General features: G+C 44.8%; 1 protein-coding gene across 1 annotated transcript in view; it reads left to right on the top strand.

The window, feature by feature from the left end:
* The window catches only part of Ush2a (usherin), a 732,353-nt gene that overhangs the window by 325,022 nt on the left and 383,488 nt on the right, over nucleotides 1-23,843 (top strand). Inside the window, exons 23-30 of the mRNA XM_004626936.2 lie at nucleotides 1,866-1,992; nucleotides 4,481-4,582; nucleotides 6,360-6,539; nucleotides 7,590-7,720; nucleotides 12,871-13,144; nucleotides 18,680-18,883; nucleotides 18,989-19,069; nucleotides 21,256-21,450. Of these exons, the coding sequence (XP_004626993.1) occupies nucleotides 1,866-1,992; nucleotides 4,481-4,582; nucleotides 6,360-6,539; nucleotides 7,590-7,720; nucleotides 12,871-13,144; nucleotides 18,680-18,883; nucleotides 18,989-19,069; nucleotides 21,256-21,450 (1,294 nt within the window). The remainder of the gene's footprint in view (nucleotides 1-1,865; nucleotides 1,993-4,480; nucleotides 4,583-6,359; nucleotides 6,540-7,589; nucleotides 7,721-12,870; nucleotides 13,145-18,679; nucleotides 18,884-18,988; nucleotides 19,070-21,255; nucleotides 21,451-23,843) is intronic.

The raw sequence follows: 23,843 nt of genomic DNA, 5'->3' as shown, positions 1-23,843 counted from the left end.
TTCCTCTATATCTCTTTGACTCTGCTTCATGTGATCTGTTTCTTTCCTGTATTGCTCATTCAAGGAATCCATCATTTTTCTAATCTCCTCTATTTTTTTTATCAATGTCTTCTTTAGAAGCAGTTATAAATTCTTTTACTGCAGTGCTTTTTTCTGATTGGGTTTCCTCCCTGTTTCTGTAGTTGATTCTTTACTTCAGATGCTATGAGTTCTGAGAATTCTTTTTTTATTTCAGAAAAGAATTCTGCTCTGAGTTCCTCTATATCTTTCTGCTGTTGCTTATTTACTATCAATGCTATTAATTCATACATTTCAGCTGAGCTGGTAGAATAGAATTCTGCTCTGAGTTCCTCTATGAATTTCTGCTGTTGCTTATTTATTACAGATGCTATTAATTCATACATTTCAGCTGAACTAGCATCCTCTGCATTTGTTCTGGGTAGGCACTGGTTTTCCTCCATATGTTTTTGCAGATGCTATTAATTCAGGGATTTCTTTTTTCATTTCTAATCGGAGTTCCTCTATACCTTTCTGCAGTTGTTTCTTTATTTCAGAAGCTGTTGATTCATTGATTTCAGGTGTGTGATTCCTAATTTGCTCTGTGCTAGTGTTGTCTGCACTTATTATGGGTGGGCTTGGGGTCTGAGATTGCATTTTGCTCCTTCTCATTGTCATTTTTTGTAGCACTGTCTTCTGACCTTTGTTGTAGAGTTTTGGTGCAATTATTACCTTAGCACTTACTGAAATTCAGGTGCAGATCTACGAAGTTTGGATTTATTCTGCTGTGCCTGGCTTGGGTCTGGCTGCTGTGCTCAGCTCCTTCCTGCTGTCACCCTTGGGAGTGATCCTGTTGTGCCCCTCTGGCGAGATGTTCTGCTCTTAGACTAGCTGGGTGGCTTTGTCTCCTACACTGTCTGCAGGGTTTCACCCCAAGCCTGTATTCCAGGCCTGAGCTGAGTCTGTAGTGGACAATGTGGAGTAGGGGGTAGAGGAAGTTCTCCCACACACTCAATGGGCCTGGGCTAGCGCTGGATCTGGGGGTCCCCAGAATGCAGCAGAAGTTCTTACTGCGCGGACGGGGAGAGGAGTACTGCAGAGTGGTGTCGGGAGCCTAAGGTGGTGGAAGGGGGTCTCACCCATGCTGCGCCTTGGCTTGGACCTGCAGGTCCCGCCAACGCAGGGTAGCAAGATGCTCTCCCACACACTCACTGGGCCTGGGCCAAGACTGGATCTAGGGGTCCCCAGAATGTGGCAGAAATTCTCAGTCAGTGGGCAGGGTAGGGGGGTGCTGCAGAGTGGTGGTGGGGCCCCAAGGGAGTGAAAGAGGGTGTTACCCATGCTGTTCCAGGAACTGGCAGGTCCCGCTGCACAGGGTAGCAGGAAGCTCTCCCACACACTCACCAGGCAATGTTTTTCCTTATTAGTAGTTTAGCGAAGGGGAGAAAAAAAAAGTGCCCTCCCGACATTTCTCTCTGTTCAGAATGAGTGCTCAGAGAGTCTATCAGTCTTAAATTCTTCCCTACTTTTACCTAGTTCTGCCATGAAAATTAAAGCTTAAAGTTTTAGAATACTCATTACTTTCCTCATGAACACAGATACTCAAAATGCATGTGGCTTTGTGAGAGACTGTTACTCTACAAAGAAGTTCCTTTCAGGTTCCAGCCCTTGGGGACTCAGAACCATCCACCGCATGCGAGAGAGACCCGCGGGAAACAGAAGCTTTAACTTTCTGTGTGATTTGAAAGCTGTGGCTGTTTGCATCAGGCTCATAAGGAGGAAGTGTGCAAATTGTTCTCTTACACACACGTGGTGGTGTGCGTGTCTGATTGTCCGTAAGCATTCCTTTATTCATTTATTCTCTGAAGGGGTCCCCAGTGGAAGTCACCACCACTAATGATCACGGGAAGCAGTACAGCGACGGCCAGTGGCATGAGATAATTGCTGTGAGGCATCAGGCCTTTGGCCGCATCACGGTGGATGGGCAGTACACGGGTAAGCAGTACTTTGGTCCAGACACAGCTCTACAGCTAAGCTGATGTTGTCATATCATTGGGCACTTAGGCCTCTGTACCTCTCCCTGTCACCAAGGTCTCTGCTCGATGTCACCTAAATTGTTGTTGAACTTAAGCTGCTCCTGAAGGATGCTGTCTGGCACCCAGGTTCCCACCCATGCAGGCGTCCATAAAGCAAAATAAGGACAAAGTCACTGGTGTCACTCACAGGCTTTCGGTCACATTTCTCACATTGCTTTTGACCTGAAGAAAGCAAATAAAGTAGAGGAAAGCAGCAGCCTGCATGTAGTAACCAGGAGATCAAGCCTTAGGAAGGTGACAGTGTTCTCCAATGTACACATGTAACAGGCAGCATTTCACATGCATGCATCCTGTTTTATATATTAGCTTCTTTCCAGCCCGCTGTATCTACCATTCACATAGTATGACAAAGGTCACTGAACCTGTATGATAATGAGAGCTTTTTATTAATTCACATGGGTGAGGTATACTTGTATGAGCATCTACTACATCCCGGGTATCATTCTAGGCTCTTGAGCTACAAAAACTAGGCAGAACTCTGTTGTCCCAGTCACTTTACCCTTCTTTCACAGAGATTCAATATCCAACACCTACGACTTAGAGAAGGCGAGGTTCATTTTGACTCGTGGTTCATAGAGGTTTCAGTCTAGTCATAGCTGGCAGCATGGTGGAAGGGCTGGCTGTAGAGAAAATCTGCTCCTGTCCTGACCTGGAAGCAGTGAGAAAGTCAGGGAGGCTTGAGGAGGGAGCTGAACTCTCACAGGCCACGCCCCTTGGCCTTCCTCCTCCAGCCAGTCCCAAACTCTTAAATCAGCCAATGACCTAAAGACCCATGATCACCTGCCCCTGCCCCCGTGCGAGGTTCTTGGGGTGCTCCTAGAGAGAAGCCATCACCTTTAGGGTTGACATCTTGGAGGGGTGTGGGAGGCAGAAAAAGCACAAATAAAGATGGCCCAAGGACGGGTGGGCGGTGAGTCCTGGGGATGGACAGCAGAGCAAGAGGAAGCATGGGTGTCACTTGCTTGCTCCAGGACTGCAGGGAAGTCCTCTCCATCTGAGGTTTGAGCACAGACCAGAAGAGAGGAAGGTGCCAACATAGCAGAGACTGAGGCCACGACGCAGGCCTTGGGATGGTGCATCCCTGGGTGAGCTGACAAGGACCCTCGAGCTGGGGGTGAGGCGGTGGATGACAGGGCAAAGGACAGGAAAATAGGACATCGGGTCAGTGATGTGAGGCCTGATCACTTCATTCTGAAGGGGGAAGTCCCTGGAAGATTTGGAGAGAGAGGAGTGACAAGGCATTTGCTTCGTAGAACTGCTCTTGTTGCTCCACTGGGAATAAATTTTAAGAGGATGAGGGTGGAAGCACGGACACTGACCAGTGGACTTCTGCGGTGACTCTGCTTTGATTCCGGGGACAGCTAGTGGTGACTCAGACCAGAGAGACCATTGTGGACGTAATGAGAAGTGGTCAGATTCTGGGTATACTTTGGGTGCCAAATTAACAGGCGTTGATGACACAACTGAAGGAGAAAAGGGGAGGGTAAACTGTCTCCAGTGAGCCAAACCCCAGCTCATGTCTGCTTGGTTTGTTTGTTTGTTTGTTTGTTTTTGTACCAGGGATCAAACTCGGGACCTTCTGCTTGCCAGTCAGGCGCTTAAGCCACTGAGCTACCTCCCCCACCCTCATGTCTGTTTTGACCACTGAAGTCTATTGGAACACCATAGGTTGCTCTGTAGATTATCCCTACTTGTTAGAAGCAGGTCATATATAGAGCAAGCACCTTGCCACTGATGGGGGCTGCTGGCCTTGCTTACAGTTTATGGGTTTGGGGCCTCCGTGGGTGGAGGAATGTAGCTGCCCATTGCTTTGAATGGGTTAAGTCTTAGATGCCTGTGGAATATGCATGAAAATTCTCTAGACAGGCTGAGGACAGAGGCTACTGACAAAGCTGGGTTCAGGGGAGGCATCCCGCCTGAAAGTGGGGAGCTGCCAGCCCAAGAAGGGACCAGTGGTAAGTAGAGTTAATTAGAACACATAGGGCTCTGGAAAAAAAAATGCAATTTATCTTTCCTCCCAAAGAAGCAGACAGTTAGGTAGAAAGCTTAATAGGGGGCTTGCATCATTATGGAGTCACCAGGTACCAAGCTCCTCTTCTACTCTTGGTGATCTTGGTGGTCCTGAGCTCACTGCTTATCCCTTGGGTGGACCGACCCCCCTGCAAAAGGGTAGGCCTGAGACAAAGGAGGGAGAGTCAACTCAACGTCATGGTGTGGGGACAGGGAGGAGAATTGGTGATGCAGAGAGATCACAGAGCACCAGTGATGCATTGAAGAGACAGCGGGACAGAGCGGTGTAAAGAGCTCAGAGGAAGGTCTTGCCCTGTGTTAGGTCGGCAGCCGGCCACTGCCCAGCAGCCGCTGGACTCCCATCTCCTCTTCCCTAGGCTCCTCGGGTGCCCTGAACGGCAGCACCATCATTGGGGACAACGCGGGACTGTTCATGGGTGGCTTGCCCCGAGGCTATGCCATCCTGAGGAAGGAGGCTGGTGAGCTCACTGCAGACTTACAAATTGCCCCAAAACTTAAAGTCCACTTCTGTTATCTTAAAGCATGACTAGCTTTCATGTGCTGTCTCATGCTGTGTCTCTATGTCTGTGTGTCAAAATTTTCTTTTAGGGCTCTTCTCTGTTGAAGGAGCCATGCAGTATTTGAGTTGACCTCGCTTCTTCCCAGTTCTTGATGTAGAAGAGAAGTTGATTGAGCATTTGCTGAAAGGAAACACACTAACTTAGGTCATAGGCATATCATTTTAGGACTTATGCATAGATTTTTTAAGGATTTAAATTCAGTGTATATAATCTAGAAATAGAAAAAAATGAGCCTAATTTACACTTTATATAGCATTAGGACCATTTTCTGCGTACTAACTGTCACCAGACCAATCCCTACATATTCATAGATGATAAAGACATGGTCTTTGTCACAATGGAGAAAATAGATAGATGAACACACAATTCGAGTACAATGTCATAACTAAGGTATGTAAATAATTTCTGCATTTTTAAGACAAGAGAACAAAAGCACACTCTAGGACTGATAAAAATTAATATGAATAAAATGATTCTTGGTCAGGAAACAACCATCCTTTAAATACATTGCTAAGAATCTTAGGATTTTGCCCAGACTTTTGTTTTCCAGTTTCTCCTAGGAAATCGCACTGTAGCTACACAAATGCTATAAAGCAGCTAGGACTCAGATAGGTGTAGTGCATCCACGTGTAGTGGTAGCAATGAAATCGCGGTGGAAAAGATCAAAAGAAACAAAATCTTTTGGTGAAGTCTGAAGAGGCACTTTTAATTTTCAAAATCAGTTAATAGTTGCCTCCTCAGAAATGTTTCTTTAAAAAGGGTTTTCATTTATTTCACTAATTTATGATGACTTAGAAATATCCCTAACACATGCACACACACACATACATACACAACTTTTATTATACTTCTTTCCCCTTCAGGATCATGGAAGCTCCTGGTTCTAGGAGGAGTGAATATTCTAGTGCCAGGTACATTTCCTGCAGAGCCACATATCCATTATGAATGAATGGACACAGCACGTGTAAATTCGCTTTCAGATCTCTGCTGGCAAACATTTGCCCTAGAATCAAACTAAAATTCAAAGATGAGATACCTCTCTACCCTACAGAGGACATAGCTGTACAAATGTTCTCTCTCTCTCTCTCTTTCATTGTCTCACTTTCTCATTCTCTTATTTTCTCCCAAGCCCCTAGTATGTAAGATTTGCTATATTCATATATGGTACCCTGCACCCACCTACTCTGGAGAATTCCAAATTTAAAATCAACATCATGCAAAACCTGAAATGAGAAATCAAGCTATCGATGCCTTTGGATCCTGGATCGGTCCATCCTGATGAAAGAACTCTACTATCAGTACAGCTTGAGTGGAAGGATCTCCTTCAATCTTACTTTTAAAAACTATCATGGTTCTTCAGCCTTGAGACTCAAAAGCAAAACTTCTGAGTCAGTGCAAAAGACCATAAAGTAGCTGGCACTCCAAAGCAAAGGGTTTTGCATCAACACCTGCATCTGGAGTGTGATGGGTCTGAGCCACATGTGGACACATAATTACTACCATTGACTATAGTGGATGGCATAGTGTTGCCATGAATTATTAGAGGCTGGCACTAAGCAGGTAGTGAGAGCTATTGCTTATTTCTTTGTTTTTAAAGGGACATAAAATTAATTCCTTGCAAAAAATCTTTCAAAATACCTCATTTACATGGCTTAACACCTATCCATTCTTGCAGAGATTGTCCAGCAAGGTTTTGTGGGCTGTCTCAAGGATGTGCACTTTATGAAGAATTATAATCCCTCTGCTGTTTGGCAACCTCTGGATTGGCAGAGCTCTGAAGAGCAAATCAATGTCTACAACAGCTGGGAGGGATGCCCTGCCTCATGGAATGAGGGAGCCCAGTTTCTAGGAGCAGGTAATTTCTACAGTAGACTTTGGTGGTTGTTTATCAGTCTGAGCTCTCCAGCACTGTACCAAAGTTCCTGTGACGATCAGCTTATAAAGAGAAAAGGCTTAGTTGGCTGAGGGTTTTGGCAGATCCAGTCCATGATCATTTGTGACTGGCTGTGGGCCTGCGTTTGGGAGGCAGTGTATTATGGTGCGAATTAATGGTGGAGCAAACTATTGACCTCATTGCCAGAAAGCAAGAAAATGCAGAGAAGCCGGATAAGCACAGTCGTGTCCAAAGCTGGGGCCTTAAGATTCCCACTAAGCCCCACCTATTGAAGGTTCCACTACTTCAAAGTTACGCCCCCTTGTGGAGGAAGCCTTTTAACACTAGAGCCTTTGGAGCCCGTTCAAGACCCAAACGATCTCAATGTGAGCATTCTCCCACTGGCGTAATCTGTCCCTCCTGTCTGTCTTTGACCTCGCGAAGCTCTTCTTACAGAAATGCATAGCTCTTCCATGAGCACATAAGTATAGTTTAATGCCTGGAAAGGTAACACTCTCATAAGTTTCCTAAGTATACAGTTGCATGTAACACTCCTGGTGGCCCACATGGCTCTTGGCCTACCTGTGCTGCGTCACAAACGTCATGTCGCACAGTTGGTTGTCTATTAAGTAGCTTAATCTGCCTTCAGAACACAGAAGTAGCTGATACTAATAACATTACGATCTGTGTAGCTTTTCATTGTTTTTCTCTTATCCATTTTATCATACTGAGTTTTTCTTAGCATGACTACTTACTGCTAATACTTACATGGAATAATCTTGCATAATACAGGCTTCTATAGGATTTAGGAAGCAAATAGTATCCCCTAATAGGCATATCAAGTGCGTCCTGCCACATCGGCACAATTGCGAGGGGGATTTCACAACCCTGACTGGCCTGGGTCTTTTGTTTGTTTGTTTTGTCTTTGTGACACATTTATACAAGGATACACAATGTCCTGGAGTCTTAGCACAGCCTTTCCTCACTGGATTGAGTTACAAGACTAATGTGTACATGTTCTTGTTCTTAAAGGGTTCCTGCAGCTCCACTCAGATGTATTTCGTGGTGGAATGGATTTTGAGATTTCTCTTAAGTTCAGAACTGACCAAGGAAATGGATTGCTTCTTTTCATTTACAATGAAGATGGACCTGATTTTCTTGCTGTATGTTAATTTGATTAAATTTAACTTCAAATGTCAGGCTCAAATTTAAAGGAATGTTGTACTACATTGTGATTTGTTTACTAATTCACTGCTTAAATTTTCCCCGAACATTTTTAAAGATTTATTTATTTACTTATGTGTTTGGTACAGGGTCTCACTACACAGCTCAGACTCCTAGTGATCCTCCTGTTTTCAGTCTCCCCAGCACTGGGATTACAGGCGTGCGCCACTATTCCCCATCTCATTTTTTAGTTTTAGAGTCCTGTAAAATGTTATGTGATCCAGGGTTAAAATAATCATTCCAGGGCTGGGGAGATAACTTGGTGATCTAAGCTCCTGCCTGGCAAACACAAGGACCCAAGTTCAATCCCCAGCACCGCATGCTGTGCTGGCCACTGAAACAGGGTATGGTGGTGCATGCCTGTAATCCCAGCACTGGGGAGGCTGAGACAGGAGAATCACCATGTATCAAAGCTGCATACTAAGACCCTGAACCAAATAAATAAATAAATAAATAAATAAATAATTTTAAAAAGACAATCATTGTGTGAAAATTGCAATTTTAACAAAATAATGTAGACATAAAGAATTAAGAAATACAGTATAATATGTGAAAAAATATAATTTCCTTTAATTTTGATATAGTTTCAAAAGAATACATCTGATATATATTTTCTATTACATATAATAAATTAGAATAATTGAATGAAAATTCATAAGCATATCACACAACACAAAAACTGAATTATTATGTATTGTTAGGTATAGATATCTCCTACTCTTATTCTCTCTCTCTCTTACCAGGGATAATATATAATCAGAATTTTGTGATTATTATTACTTTGCATTTTGCAGTTAGAACATCATATACAAATAACAAAGCATGTGTCTTTGAAATGTATGAAAGTGGTATTATGCCAGGGTGGTGGCACACACCTGTAATCCAGGCACTCCGGGAGGCTCAGGTAAGAAGACTGGAAGTTTAAGCCCAGCCTGGGCAGTTTAGCAACTCACTCTGTCTCAAAGTAAAACAGAGTGAAACAAAACTGGATTTGTGCTCCACCTTTAAGCCATCTCCATCAGTGCTCGACACCATTTCTGAGTCATTCTTATTTTCATGTTGGCATTTACTCCCCTGAGTCTATCATAGTCTTCCTCTCTCATCAACGATGGTTTGGTTGTTCCTGTTTGCTGTGGTGAATAAGAACTCTGTGAACATTTTTAGTTGTTTCCCTCAATGCAGTGGATGATATAACTGCTTTTTATTTCATCTAGCCATTCAATGAGATACTACTGTCAAAAACAATTACATTATTAAAAGGCTAGTTTTATAAAAATTCTTTAAAAAAATCTGACCTGGACCCAAGAGAAAATGTTGGACCTCTCACCCTCAGATTCGTGATATCCAGGCAAAGAGGAAAGGAAACATTTGTCTTGCTGATTTTAGATATTTAGACGGTAAGGCATTTTCAGTTCAGGGCTTTTTGCATCCCACTTTACATATTGTCAGTTTTTCTGACAAGCGAGATGGCAGCTTAATCCTTTAGGCATTTAGTAGGACTTGTGCTTGAAGTGTGGGCTTGCACTCCTGCTTAGGGTTGGCCTCCGCCCTGGCACGTGTCCCTAGGAGTAAGGGATCTTGGCTGTCTGTGTCCTCACTGCCTAACCACTGTGACACCGTGCGCACAGTTGGGTCTGCTGGATGAGCTCATGAGGTGGGGGATCTGGGGGATGGAGGGCTCACCCGCAGGTGACCTTCACTGAGCATTGCACAATCATCTCTCTGTGCAGGGCTGCGGAGGACACCACGATGTCTGCTCTCTGGCCCCTTCTCTTCAGGCCCCTTCCCTGGAGGCCCACACGTCGCATCAGCCGCATCCCTTCAGTCCCTACCTTGCTGCTTTCATTGCCTTTGAAAATATAAGACATCCCCCCACAATAAATGATGTTGACTTTACACTGGCTTACAAAGTGAATTTTGAAGGATCAATACATTTAGGCTAATACATTGTGAGGGCCGCTGCAGGCGCAGGTGCAGAGGAAGGAGGCCTGCGCACGACGGGCGGTCCTCTCCCGTGTCGCTGATCTCGGCTGCTCACCCACAACCTCACAACTCTCCCTGGGGTCCTAAGTCACCTTGGGATACATTTCTTTCCCCTGGATCTGGACAGGATATTTCCACTGCTAAAATCTTAAGCCTTAACGCATAACTTCCCTTCTCTTTCTCATTCGTTTTCACAAAGACCTTGACGCCCCTGGTGAGGAGTGCACTCTGTTGAAGTCATTAGCTGCTTACTTAGATGTCCTAGCGCCAACCGTCCTGAGCCCGTATCTTCAGCTGCTCAACTCTGTTTCCTTTTGTATAGCCACCTTGCTTCTTTAGGGCTTTGTTACTGGATAGTTGAGCTTTGCAGTGTCATAGAACAGCTGTGAGGATCATGCATGCTCTGAGGATTGCAGATCCCAAGGGCTTCATTCTGTTATATTTATTATTTCTATATTACCATTACAACATTTGCTAACATATGGGTGAGACTGAAGGAGAAAGGATCGCAGGATTCGGGGCCTTGCCCAGCAGACATTGTACTCCCCAGCCTCTAAAGCCCTTGTAACTATGCCTCACTTGAACCAAGCTTAGCATTGTTTTCTCCTCACTTGGGAGAATATATACAGTTGTCACAATTAAAAGCAAAGCTGTATGTGTGCCTTTACTGGGGATGCTCTTGCCTCTTCTGGGGTGGCTTATCTGTCAAGGCACCCCCTTTGTAAGTTCACCCTTCCTCGGCTCATTTCCATTAGGGCATCAAATGGTTGATCTGCACTTTCCTTATTTTCTAACACCGTGAAACCTCCTCCACTATATTCAGATGCGTGGGACTGGTGGCTCTTGCTCTTTCCACATTCCCCACTGAGGTCAGCCCTCAGCACTGCTGCGCAAAGGCCCTGCCCCACCAAGGTATTTCCCCCAGTGCAGAATCACTGTCTAAGGCTTCCAGACGAATGGGTCATCTTCACTGATCCTACTCGATCTGTATCATCCTCTTGCTTAGAAGAAATAAAAATTCTCCCTTCTGACTTTTCCAGACACTGATTCCTCTCGATTTTCCTCTCCTCCTTCTGGCTTCTTCAGTGAACCCACTGTCATCTTAAAGGACTACTTTTGCACAACTGATGCTTATTTAGTTTTTATCCCTGTCCCCCCAAGTAAAACCTATTTCTTCGTGCCCATCCCTTATAACACAGGACTTGCTGAAGACTTAGCCTTTTCTTTTCCCTCCTTTAATAGAAGTCAGATGATCTGACTTACTTTGCCGTGAGTTTTCTCTATTTTACTGGCTCATCACTAATTATGTATCTTTAGGTTCAATTTCTCCTCAAAAAGTATCATCCAGGTGTTGGGTACCAATGCAAGTTTCATGTATCTACAGTCAGCGTGCCTTCTTCCCATCAAAAACAACTGCCAACCTGAAAAGCTTTTTTTTTTTTTTAATTTTATTTATTTATGTGTGTGTGTGGCCAGCTCAGCCCACCAGGGGCGGGGCTGGCTGGCATGTGGTGCTGGGGGATTGAACTGTGGTCCCTGTGCTTTGCTAAGCTTGTTCTAAGTAGGTGCTTTAGACCACTGAGCCATCTCACCAGCCCCTGAAAAGCTTTTCATATTGTGGTGGAGGCAAACGGCACCCGCTGGTTATCCCCAGTGCTTATGGATGTCCTTAACGCCTGCATACATCCAACGCTCATCTGCAGGCCCTGCGGAGCTGCTTTCCAAAATACCTAACTTGAGTCTCCTCTGTCACTTTTAGTGTTATTCTTATTTTAGTGACCCTTCATTTCTCCCCACAAGACTCATGACTTCCTCATTTCGTATTTGGGCTCCTTGTGTCCTGGGAGGATGAACTTCTGGAACAGGAAGACAGAGGAAGTGTGTCGGTGCTAGTGTCAGACAAGACTGCCTTTTCCCTGTCACTCAGAATGCTCCAATATCGGGTCTCTCTGCATGTGACAAACCTTTCTAATGCCTCCCTCACCCATCTGTGCTCCCCTGTGTTGCTTTTCTTTAACGCTAATGTCCCCGTGCCACCAGGGGGACTAATCCTCCCCATGATATTTGACTGCTAATAACCTTACTTTAATTTTTCCCAGTTCCAAAGGGACAAAAGGCATCTGTTGGCTGCACCATGGTGCCCTGTCCTGGTCTTGGTCATATTTTGCCCTCACACCCATGTTCACCTTTCCAGTTAAAGTGCCTGGTGGCAGTTACAGCAGCAGGTGTATGGACATAGTTTTCAACTCATTTGTGGAAAGAAAAACCATTAAATGATGTCAGTTTACCTGGTTTACTTGCTAAAGATGATATTTACATTGAAAACCTAATTTTGTCTGGTATGACTTTGTTGCGACAAAATGGATCTCAAACTTTCAACTCTCCTAGAGTTGCTGATTTGATTTCTAATTAAATAAAAGCATTTTAGGTAAAATAATTATCATGTAACATTTTGAAAATACATGAATGTGTTTCCTTTTCTATGAATATTTGAATAAAATTTGTTCATATTATAAAATGGCATATTAATCTAAAAGAATGCACATAGAAGCAATTATGTTAGAGATTTAGAACAAAGCTGAAATATTGAATCAAAATATATCTTACAAATTTCAAATTGAGTTCATAAACCAGTTAAAATAAGCTTCATCAAGCTTGACATTTCATTTTCTTGTTGTCTTGTCGTATTTTCCCCAAATTAAATTGATACATGAAGTAGTACTTTCTCATTTTCAAAAAAACTCAGAAATAGAGTCATAGTTCAAGCTGTTCTGCTCCCTTCAGGCGTTCAGTCACTTACACTAGGATTTAATCTTTTAACTATTTTTTTTAAAGTGTAGGATTATCTAATACCACATCATGTAGCGTAGTCATTCCCGGGTGTGAATTTGTTTGACTCAATAGGACATTCTTCTGCAGATTGTAAGCTTGCAACGCATTTCATTACGTGTTCCTCCCGTTCCGCGGAGGATAAAGGGGAGCACTTTTATAGATGCTTTCAGGGAAATTTCTTGCTTTTCTTCAAGAAATTGACCTTCTGCTCTCTGCCACAGTGCAATCCTGCAGCCGTTTTATACACTGATTTCTTTTTTAATGTGAAATACAGGTAGAGCTGAAGAGTGGAGTATTGAGCTTCCGGTCAAATGCCAGCCTTACCTTTTCGCAAGTGGATCTAAGGCTGGGTCTGTCCTACTGTGATGGGAAGTGGAACGAAGTCATTATTAAAAAGGAAGGCCCCCTCCTCGCGGCAGGCGTGAACGCGCGGACTGAGCACCGCTGGGCGCCCGGAGCGCAGCCCCTGCGGGTGAACTCACCCGTTTACCTGGGCGGCGTCCCGCAGGAGCTGCGGGGCACTTTCGGGAGCTTGAGTCTGGAACGAGGTAAGGGCCCTGCGGGGGACGCAGAGGTCAGTGGAACCCTTCCCCTATGGGCTTGGATGGCTCTCAGTTCCAAGATGTGAGAGTAAACTCCGGCTGGTGACAGTGTCCAACAACACCCTCTCGCTTTCACTGGAGAATTTAAGGCCTAAAAACAATCACTGAATATGTCTTCAACTAATTTTCTATGTTACCTTCAAGAGTATGTTGTCATTTCAGCTATAATCAGCATGTTTGCTCCGGCACATCTGCAACAAATATATTTATATATAATAAAATATAACTATGTATAATTGTGTAATATAATGTATATTTACACAGTATACACACATACTGTATATTTACCATACACAGTATGTGGTTTATAGTTGAAGTATGCATTACAAATAATATGTAAATAAATATATAAGAAATATGCAGAATCTTTTGTGTATATAATTGTGTATTGCATGAGTAGAGGTAAATATATTCCCTCCTATATTTTTCTGAAAATGTATATGGCTCTGGATCTTGCTGACATTGGTCAACAATGCTGATGCGCGCCACTGGAGTAAATGGCAAACACACATACTACTTTTTGGGTTGTTCTGATGTGAGTGCTGGTTGTCTCCGTGCACTTCCCAATACAACTTTCATGCTACAAAAGTGCGTGAATGGGCAGCTTGGACTGAATTCCCATCACTGGTGGTGAGCCATGTGTATGATGCAGATTATTAATAACCATCAGGGACCGGAGATGTGCTCTGCCCATGTTTTTTTTTTTTCTTAATTTTTAAAGAGAATATAAAATGGTTAAAAGAAGTTAGAAACGGTACAGGATTTAACTTAGTAAAATGATAGGAATGAAGCACGCACTATACTTAGAGAAGTTTGGGAGTAAACTAGAGAAGGTACATACAGTCTGTAAAAAGGCTGAAGACAGCCAAGCGCCCCGGGCACGTGCTCTTCCTGAGCAGCATGAGTTGGCCTGGCGATTCATATCCCTGCTCGAGAGATGACAGAACTTGAAAATGGGAGGGGACCTCTCGCGAGGTCACTGGACTGGCTGGCAAGCAGATGCCAGAGCAAGTGTGTCTCAGGCCACCTAGCGGTGCTGGCCCGGGTTCCCGTGGGTGCCGAGTGCCCCTGCACACATGTGGGGGCAGCTTCTCTCTAGCAGAGACAGCCCGGGAGCTCCCAGCACGTGACCCAGAACATTCCATGTACAAAATGCTCTCTACGGATTTTAAAATCTAGGTACCATGAATGGTTAAAATTTCTAGGAAGCAGTCTTTGCCTATTTGGTAAGTACATAAAGATTTAAATGCCTCTGAGTGGAAAATATATGACAAGCTCTAAGGAGCCTTTTAGAAGGGTAGTAGTAAGGAGTTAATGAATAACGGAGGTGTAGGACAGTAATGACATTCTCAAGGCATTTAAGATGTAACAGCAGCTAAAAATATTACACGCGGATGAGAGCTTCTGCGGGGTTTCAGGTTTTGAGGTTAGAAAGGACTTGAAGATTCTTTGTGTGAGTGAAATTATTTGATCCTGTTTATAACTAAGGAAAAAAAAAAAACAAGCCTACCTCCACAGCTGCCTGCTCCTGAATTACATCTCAGTCCATAACTATTGATAGTCTCAGAGACATGGCTAAAATGAAATTTAAGATGATAAAGATAGAAATTTAAAACATCAACAGTGACCTACGGGGAGTAATTTTACCCATACCAGAACTAAGTCTTTGATACCGAAGGATATTTTATTTATGGGTAATACTAAATTTTTATCATTGCAGCGTCATTCATATTAGTAGTCCTCAAACTGCTGATAAAATATGGATGTATAGCCGCTAAAACACGGTAAAAATTCAAAGTTAGCTTTTATTATTACTAGCCAAGTGCAAGGGTATCAGATAGAAGGACGACTAAAAATGCAGATTTTTGTGTCCCTGATCCCTTGAGATTCTGATTTTATGCTTCCAGAGATGGTGGTTCGTATGAGGGACTGGTGTCCCTGTATCGTTTCTAACTTCTTTTAACCATTTTATACAGTGAGCAAGGAGAACACTCCAGGTTTGGCATGCAGGTAGTCAATTGCAATTAAAATGAATTGCGCTCACTTAACGTTCTGTCATTCCAGCATCAATCGCCTTTAAAATCTTGCTTCTTTCTTTTCTGTCCTTCTGAATTGCATTTTTGCCGCAGGCTCCATTTGTCGTCCTATTAGTGCTGTTCTGCTTATCCATGACTGTTGTCATCTTCCTTTGGGTCAAATGTGAAACTCATTTTCTCTTCAGTTTTCTTTTGGCCTCTTCATCTTGGAAGAGGAAGCATAACTTGATAGAGACGGCACCCTTCCTTGGCTCATGGCGGTGGTCTTCTCAGGAGTACCACAGAGGACAGTCACATCAACATCTGATGTGACATACGGTGTCACCTGTCCTCCATGCGGCCCCCAAAGGACAGGGTAGGACATGCTAGTGCAGGGCCATGTTCCTAGAAAAAGAACTACTGCTGGTCTCCCTGGTCGGACTGGAGCTCTGGGTCACCTGTCCGTTATTTAGAGCAAGAGAAGGGGTTGCCACCTGTCCTGTGACAAACACATGCTCCCTGTCTTTCCCCTCTTCTTGTCCTCATGTTTCATTCAAATTGTGGAGTCAGGTGGGAAGCTCTTTGGAGGTGCAGAGTTGCCTCTCCGATCGCCCCGGCAGACACACAGTGCAGACCCTGCAGCCACCTTCAGCAGCCTGGCCTCGCAGGCCCGAGGGCTGAGGGCTATTGCCTTGGGAGGCCGGTTACTTCCAATGCTCATTTTATAACTCTCTGAACGCCTTATCTCTATAAAGACTATAGTCTCTTTTTAAAGCTTTTTTTAATTAGCACATGTGTGCCACACATAGTGTTGACATTCCTTGTGTGGAGTTGATACGTGTGCACAAAGTCTTCCTTTCTTTTCTCATCCTCCTCTGTCTCCCCCTCCCCCACCCCTTGGGCCCTTCTCCCTACTTTCTATCACCTGTCCTTGGTTTGCTCTCTATTTATATTAGGGATGTTGCAATATTTAAGCTGTGTGTCTGACTCATTGCACCCACATTAGGGCCTCAAGGTGCCTTCATTTTCCCACAGATTATCCTACAGAGCTCAAGTGCAGCTTCCTTTCTGGCAGAACTGTGCTCCTCATGTGAGAACACCACATTTTCTTTAGCCATGCGTCTGTGGCTGGACACATAGGCTGCTGCCTAGACTCAGCTGTTGTGTGGCACTGCCAGCAGGGGGCGTGTGCATGGACTATTGTGACATCACATCTTTTATCTCTTCATAAGGTGCCTAGAAGGGGACTATCTGACTGGAACAGCACCTCTCATTTGAGTCTTTTGAGGAACCTCCACAAGATTTCTATGGTGGCCGTAGTGGTTTACATTCTCACCAACAGTGTGAAGGGCCCCTTTCTGCCAGCAGCCTCTCCAGCATTTTTTGCTTTCACCAAATTTAAAAATTCCATTTTCTAAGGGCCAGCAAGATAGCTCAGTGACTAAAGTGCCTGCTTCAGCAAGCTCAGGCGAGCGCAGGCATGCGGCTTGATCCCTGCGCCACAGGCAGCACCAGCCCCACCCCAGGACTGTAATGCCAGCCCTGGGGAGGCTGAAAGCAGGAGGATCACCATGAGTCCCGGGTGCACAGTGAGACCCTGCAACAACCAAATACATTTTAAAAAATAAAAAATAAATAAATAGAAATTCCACCTTCTAAGTTAAGTCTGTTACTACTACCTTACTGGCATGGGGCTGCCGTCACGATGTGCGCGGTGTCATGGGAAGCTGATGCATCGTGACCCTCCTCTCATCGCCTTGGGCTCCCGCCTTTTGACATTCTATTTTTGTTAAATTTAATTTTTTTTTTTTTACTTGTAGTGAAATGCACCAAACAGGAAGCTCGCTTTGTAACTATTCTCGGGCACACAGCTCAGAGACACAAAGCGCACACACACACACACACACACACACACACACACACACACATTGCTGTGCCGCTGTCCCCGCTGTCCATCTTGAGGTGTGTTTTCATCTCGCCAAACCGAAACTGCACAATAACATGACATTCTGAAAATGACTGTGGCGTGTTTGCCAACGCTGCCTTTCTCTGGCCAACTGGTCTCATTTGCTTTGCAAGGTGCAGAGAGGTTGGATGACCCTTTGAGTGTCGTCAGGCGATTACTGCTGGTAAAAATCTGGGATTCTTCGCTATTGGATTCTCCAGCAGGTGCTTTTATACTGAGCTCCACTGCTCTCAGTTCAATTCAGCTGAACTGTTTAGTGTGTACTGTATGTTTAAGGTAGACTCACAGTGTTGGTCAGCCGGGCCTAAAGAAATGTGAATGAGAGCAGAGGTCTTTCGAAAGGGAGTAGGCGCAGCTTAGCATGTGAGAGGACATCGTAGAAATGCTGAGGAGAACAATATGTCCCTCTAGTGTTGGAAAGAGCCAAGCTTATGTTTGCGGCCTTTCGACCTTTATGCTGCTCTGTGCAGCGAGGGCATGCGTGCTGCCACAGTCTGCATTTCGGGCCACTTGGTCCCGGTTCTGTGAGGGTTTCTAGGTAGAGTGCTGCTGGGCGGACCTCACTGAGCTGGTCTCTGCTTGCACAATCCCACATGTGGTTCAGAGCAGTGCCCTTCCCTGGCTGACCAAAGGCCTTTTCGTTGCTGCTGTTGACTCTCTAACAACAATAAGCTGTGAAAACTCCCAACCCATTCGACCCACATTCTGTGTTAAACTTCACAGACGGCTACCGCACAGTGATTTTTTGAAGGTCACCTCAGTACAACGCATGCCTGGGGAACCTCATGCCAGTAAGACTCCCAGAGCTGACTGCTAGCCTTTTATGCATAAAGCCCGGGTGTACTCGGGCCGTACATGCCACGTGCATATTCACGTCTCGCACAGTTAAGAACTGGAACTCCATGAACTCCATGGGACCCAGCGCTAGCTCATCTCCCATGGATTTAACTGGGCCTACATTCCAGACCTCAGAAATGGTCATCATGCAACTGAGGCAAAGTGGAAGGATTCTGATACAGTTTGAAACAACATTCTCTCTCCTGCCACTCTGCATAGAATCTTCTAAGTATATTTTCCCCCTTGAGCCATTGCATAATCGTACTAATTCACACATTATTTTTTGGTATTTAATGAAGTCTGACTTATACGAAGACTCAATTTTCTCGAATTGAGGGCCTCATGAATCTGGCCTTACTAAAAGGTGCAATTGCCAGAATTTTATTTTGCAACAAGAGATAGAATAAGAACATTTGGGCCTAACGAGGTGAAATATATGGTTTTTTTTTTCAAAAGTTGGATGATAATTAACCACATGTAGTCTTTTAAAATAACGTACATACCTCTGTGTCTCTGTGGCTGTTAACTTAGGTAAAAGCAGGAGGGTGTGTTAGAGATTTCCCAAATGAGACGTGGAGGTTTAACCGTTGTCCCCAGCCCGGCAGCCAGGGCGGGCAATTAGAGCGCCGGCCTTCGGTGCACTAACGCCTCCCTCTCTGCTAGGTTTCGGAGGCTGCATGAAGGATGTTGCATTCACACGCGGGGCTGTCGTTAACTTGGCATCTGTGTCCAGTTTCGCTGTCAGAGTCAATCTGGATGGCTGCCTATCACCTGCCAGCGCTGCTAACTGCAGGGGAAATGACTCCATCGTGGTGTTCCGGGGACGCCAGCACAGTGCCCGTGAGAGCGGGCTGCAGCCCTTCACAGGTGACCGGGGTCCCTGCCCTGTCCATGCCCGCTCCTTCCTGGCCAGACCACTGTGAACCCACATGAGGAATGTTTTAATCTTTCTGCTTCTTATCTCCATTGAAGAATACCTGTATCGAGTGAGAGCCTCGCATGAAGCGGGTTCGGTGTGCAGTGACTGGAGTCGGGGTCGTACGCTGGCAGAAGGTAAATACTGTTTCTCTGAATCGCCCCTGTGCACACCCACACCCAGGTCTGTGTGCATCAATTTAGGGCAGTCACCCTGCAGTAGGAGTTCTTTCTCAAGTGTCTCCAAGATGTCATACACACTGCCTCCAGTACTATGTCCAAGAACAGGAAACCTTGAGGACTGGGAAGATGCAAAGAAGCTGAATTCCAAGGCCAGGATTACCTTTAGCTGGGCAGCAGCCACCTGACTGTCTTGTAAACAGCACATTAGGGACACGGATGTTGTCAGAAGTGGATGCGTTGCTACTACATCGCTACAGATGTTGGCCATGGTGTTGACGATTAGGGCCTTCAAATGACTCACCTAGGAGGGAAGTTGCTGACCAGGTTAATTTTTTTTTTTAATTTTTTAATTTGAAGCATAACACTGAGTATTTTTCAGAAAAGCAAACACATCTGCAAATAGTTACGCCTGTGAGACTAGGTAAAAGTTTATTGAGTAAGTCACAACTGGTCTAACGTGGTTTTTCTGCAGGATGCGCTAGTATACTCAGCAGCAGCAGCAGTGAGTGATTATCCCAGGAATAGCACGCGGCATCTTCTCCCCGGCCCTCCTGACTTAGACGATCATCTACTTACCGACAAGACCAGGAGCTGAATGATATCTTAAAAGCCTGTTCAACTTCAGAACCACGAGAAAGCTCTCGCGCGAGCTACTCTGTATTCCCCACGTGTTTTCTGCCCCTATTTCTTGTGCCTGTACTTTCTTAACAAAATGCTACAATGCCTCCTTCATGCCTGCCAGTGATTTAAATGCCAGCAATTTAAAACACTCAGATATGTCAGGTGTTTAGAAAGTACACTCTTACATAGCTTTAGTACCCACTGAGAAAGTATGCAAACAGAGCGCTAAATTTATCGCCACGATCTGACCACACGGTCTCATGCCATAAATTCATATTTATAGTCTGACCACAACATCGAGCAGCTACATGCTCCCAAGGGGTGGAGAATAATTGCACTATTTAATTATTTTTGAGTCAGTTTTGCTCTGTCCCTTATGAGAAGACCATCTGTTAGACAGTACAGTACTTTGCCCGGTACCACATTTCAAAACGAATAAAATCAGCATCTCTCCCATTGTCCCCCTACTCGTAGCGCGGTCGTGGAGGCTGTGTTTGCTGGAAGTACACAGGGAGTTTCTCCCCTTGGCCTTTGCCTGCATGCTTTCTGTTCCATTTACTTCCCCGAAAGCTGTCCTATTTTTGTGGTCTGAACAGGAAGGTCGGAGGAGGAAGATATTTGATGTGGGAAGACCGGAGTGATTCCCCCAATGACAGGGCCTGGGAGCCCCAGAGCAGCCTGCGCAGCCTCATCCGTCGTCCTGCCACTGAGCTCCTTGGGCTCTTTCTTGTGTCTCCCATGCAGTCAGCTGTGGTGGAGTTGTTACTGATCAGGACCATAGAAATATCTAATAAATAGTTAAAGGTGATAGATTTTTGAAATTAGGAGGCTCAGCTCGCAAGTGAGGTTCTATGGCTCCCTGACACTCTCTCTTGTTGAATTATTGTTTTCAGATACTCCAAGGAGAGTATCTCTGAAAACAATTCTGGAAATTCTCGAGGGTGCGGGTTTCCCTCTCTAACCTTCCCCCCCCCATGCAATTAAAAATGTATCTAATCTACCGAGTCTGGTAGAAGTTTGCTTCTTTAAAATAATTTGAAATACAATTGAATTGGAAGAGGAGTCTGACGTTCATGTACAATACAATTGCATGTAGGAATTTCTTTTGGCTATTATGAAAGTCATCAAAGTGTCAAACACTGTGTCTAATAACAGTCTAATTATCTTGCTTCCAAAGGATGCATCGTTACATGCCATGCACTTGTTCTTTGCCTACCACTCCTCCTGCCTTATGAGTGATGTTTAAACATGTCGGATACATTAAATGTTTTTGGAAAACCTGGACTCCACTTGGGAGAATGTTATGTCAATGGAGTTTTGATGGTTTTGAAATATCGCTTAAACTGAATGGCTCAAGATGTGCAGTCATATTAAATCAATGCTGAAAAGTTACAACTCTAATAAATTGTATTTATGCTAATGGTTGAGCCTGATTTACTGCAGCCATTAAAAGTGAAGAATGGGGCAGTCGTCTTTTCAGAACTGCCATTTTCTCTGTTTTCTCTTTTCTTCCTTCATAGCTCCGCTGAGTGTGCCAGCTCCCTCCAGAGTCCGCAGCGTCAACGGGTCCAGTGTCGAGGTGACCTGGGCTGAGCCCGCTGGGGTTAGAGGTGTCATCGAGAAGTACGTGCTGAGAGCCTACAGTGGCGATGACCCCTCTGTACCCCGAACGCCCTCTGCCAGCATCGAGTGTGTGGATACCGGCACCTTCACAGGTAAAGGGATTTCCTGAAGGAGTGCTCATACAGGCTTCTATTTCATTTGGATTTTAAATAAAAATGTGTTTCTGGCAATACATTAAATAAGCATATATTTTTGCCTTGTTAAAAACAGCCATCACCCTCTCGCATGTGGAAGCTGTTACCCTCTTCTCTAGGGTGAAAAGGATAGCTCTGGCATGTCCATGAGCTTCCTGGAGAATTTCTTTCCAAGGTTGATTACTGACATTTTCTCCTTCCCCTGAAGCCTGGGGCAGAAGTGGCCCTAAGTCCTTGTCACTCTGTGGACCATTCTGAGGATCTCACACATCTACAGGACCAGCTTACCGACTTTACCGTGCAAGACTTCACTCTTTGGGATTAGCCCAAGTTCACACCACCATTACTGATTGTAAAATCGCTGATTAGTTCTAATTATCGCAAGGTGGAGGAATCTGAGAGCCCCGGCGTTCTGACCGGCGAACCAGCGAATCGATTTCTCCCAGCACAGCCTGCCGGGAAGCACACCTGCAGGGGGTACCCCCACACCCATGTCTGCCTCATGCAAACCCATACGTGTGGAGTGAAACAATATTTTTCAGCTTTATTAAATATTAAATGTATTTCAGTGGAGAGCCAAATTTAAACCTCTGACCAAAACAAAAAAAGAAAATGGATCAAATTTGATAGGAAAAAAATAAAAAAAACTTCCTCCATGAAAAAATTTATAAATTTAAATATTACATATATGGGTGCTAGGATAGCCTTAGATAGCTTTTGTCCTCTCAAAAATCTTTATTGTTCAACCACATCAAGTCTTTGCTTTTTCCTTTAGATTTTCTAGAATCGATAGCCTAAATACTTGTATAGAACCAATTTTCTAAAAATACAAAAGAAACCCACATCCTCCACTTCAGCATCTGCCCTATAATGCCTCGTGCACTCCCAGGTTTGCCCTTTCCTGCGATGCACAGGGCTGCCAAGCAGTCTAGAAAACAGCAAGCAGCATGCCATGTTCCCAAGCCCCCCACGCTGAGAGAGACCAGCAAGGCCCTGTTTCTATAATAAGCGCCATCTGCATTGCTCCTGTTCAGTATCGCTTATCTTTGCAGCCTACCCCAGTGTTAGCCTCCTTTGGTCACCCCACTTACCTGATGCTTTTATAATTTGTATCAAATTGGACCCCAGAGGTGAAAATAGGATCTGTTACTTAGGACCTTTGTTACTTTTACTTTATTACAAAATACCTGTTCTAATTGCATAGTTCTACCTGGTAAGCTTTTGTGAGGGGTTAAATAGGTCAGTGTGCTGATACTTGTAGCCATTTCCAGCACAGAAGAGTATTTGGGGCCACTTTCATTTTATCATTAAAAAAAAAAAAAACTTTTCTTGCTTTTTCTCCTACCTCATTTTGCAGAACATCCTGAGTCCTAATCAAACATAAAGCTCTCACACACCCTCTGGACTCCACCCTTCCTGATGTCACTGGTAACTATCTTTCATATATGAAAACCTCTCGCTACTGCCTTACGGTGACCGCAGGGCCATCTAAGCAGCTTTACCCCAGGACACGTTATCAGGGCAGCTTCAGTGACCTTCTTCTGAAGCACAAGCCTGGGTGGGTGGTCAGCAGCCCCCCAGTACAGTCCTCTGCTGAGAGTCCCTGTTCTCGCAGATTCATCCTGGGATCGTTCAGATTCTGTCTGTCGTCTCTGGCAGACTCTGTTCCTCTGAATCCCTCCACTAGTCCCTCTTGCCTCTTCCTGTACTTCCTTTAGCCGGAGGTGTCCAGGCATAACTTGCCACTTTGCCACTGTCTGGTTTCTACTTATCTCTGTGGCCGAGGGCACGTGCGCAGAACAGCGCTGTAGGACCCTCGCTTCACCCTGCAGCACCACTCTGACAGCAGATTCAAACTGTTTGTGGCAATTCCTGTAAATGGAAGCCTTACAGTGTGGCTTTGTCCACCTTATGCACTGCGCCTGGCTCCACGCAACTTAAGCTCTTCCTCCAAGTCCCAGTCAGCGTGAAAATGTGATGTTACGGAGATTCAGGACAGCAAGGCAGCCGGGCCAGCACGGCAAAGACACCCGTGAAAGAGGACGTAGAGCTCCTTCAGAAAGTGGCGAGAAAGATGACAGAAATGTGTTGGCAACAACTTAAAAAATTAACGAATAGATTCTTTTGAACACATTTTACACTTGCCTGACAGGGCAGCCCGGAAAAAGAGTGTGACTCTGCGCACGTGTGCAGCACGTGGAGCAGGAAGGAGCACCACGGACGCCTGCAACTTGCTTAGCTCGGCGCTGAACTTACGGGGATTTTTTTCAACAGAAGGGTAGTAGCGCTCTTTTGGCAGAATTATTTGCAAAATATGTGAAAGTTTGCACAAAACATACTCTCATGATCAA

This window comes from Octodon degus, unplaced genomic scaffold (assembly GCF_000260255.1).
Source record: "Octodon degus isolate 3935 unplaced genomic scaffold, OctDeg1.0 scaffold00017, whole genome shotgun sequence".
Classification (NCBI taxonomy): domain Eukaryota; kingdom Metazoa; phylum Chordata; class Mammalia; order Rodentia; family Octodontidae; genus Octodon; species Octodon degus.
The sequence above is the reverse complement of the archived record's forward strand: the minus strand, read 5'-3'. Positions and strand labels throughout refer to the sequence as shown.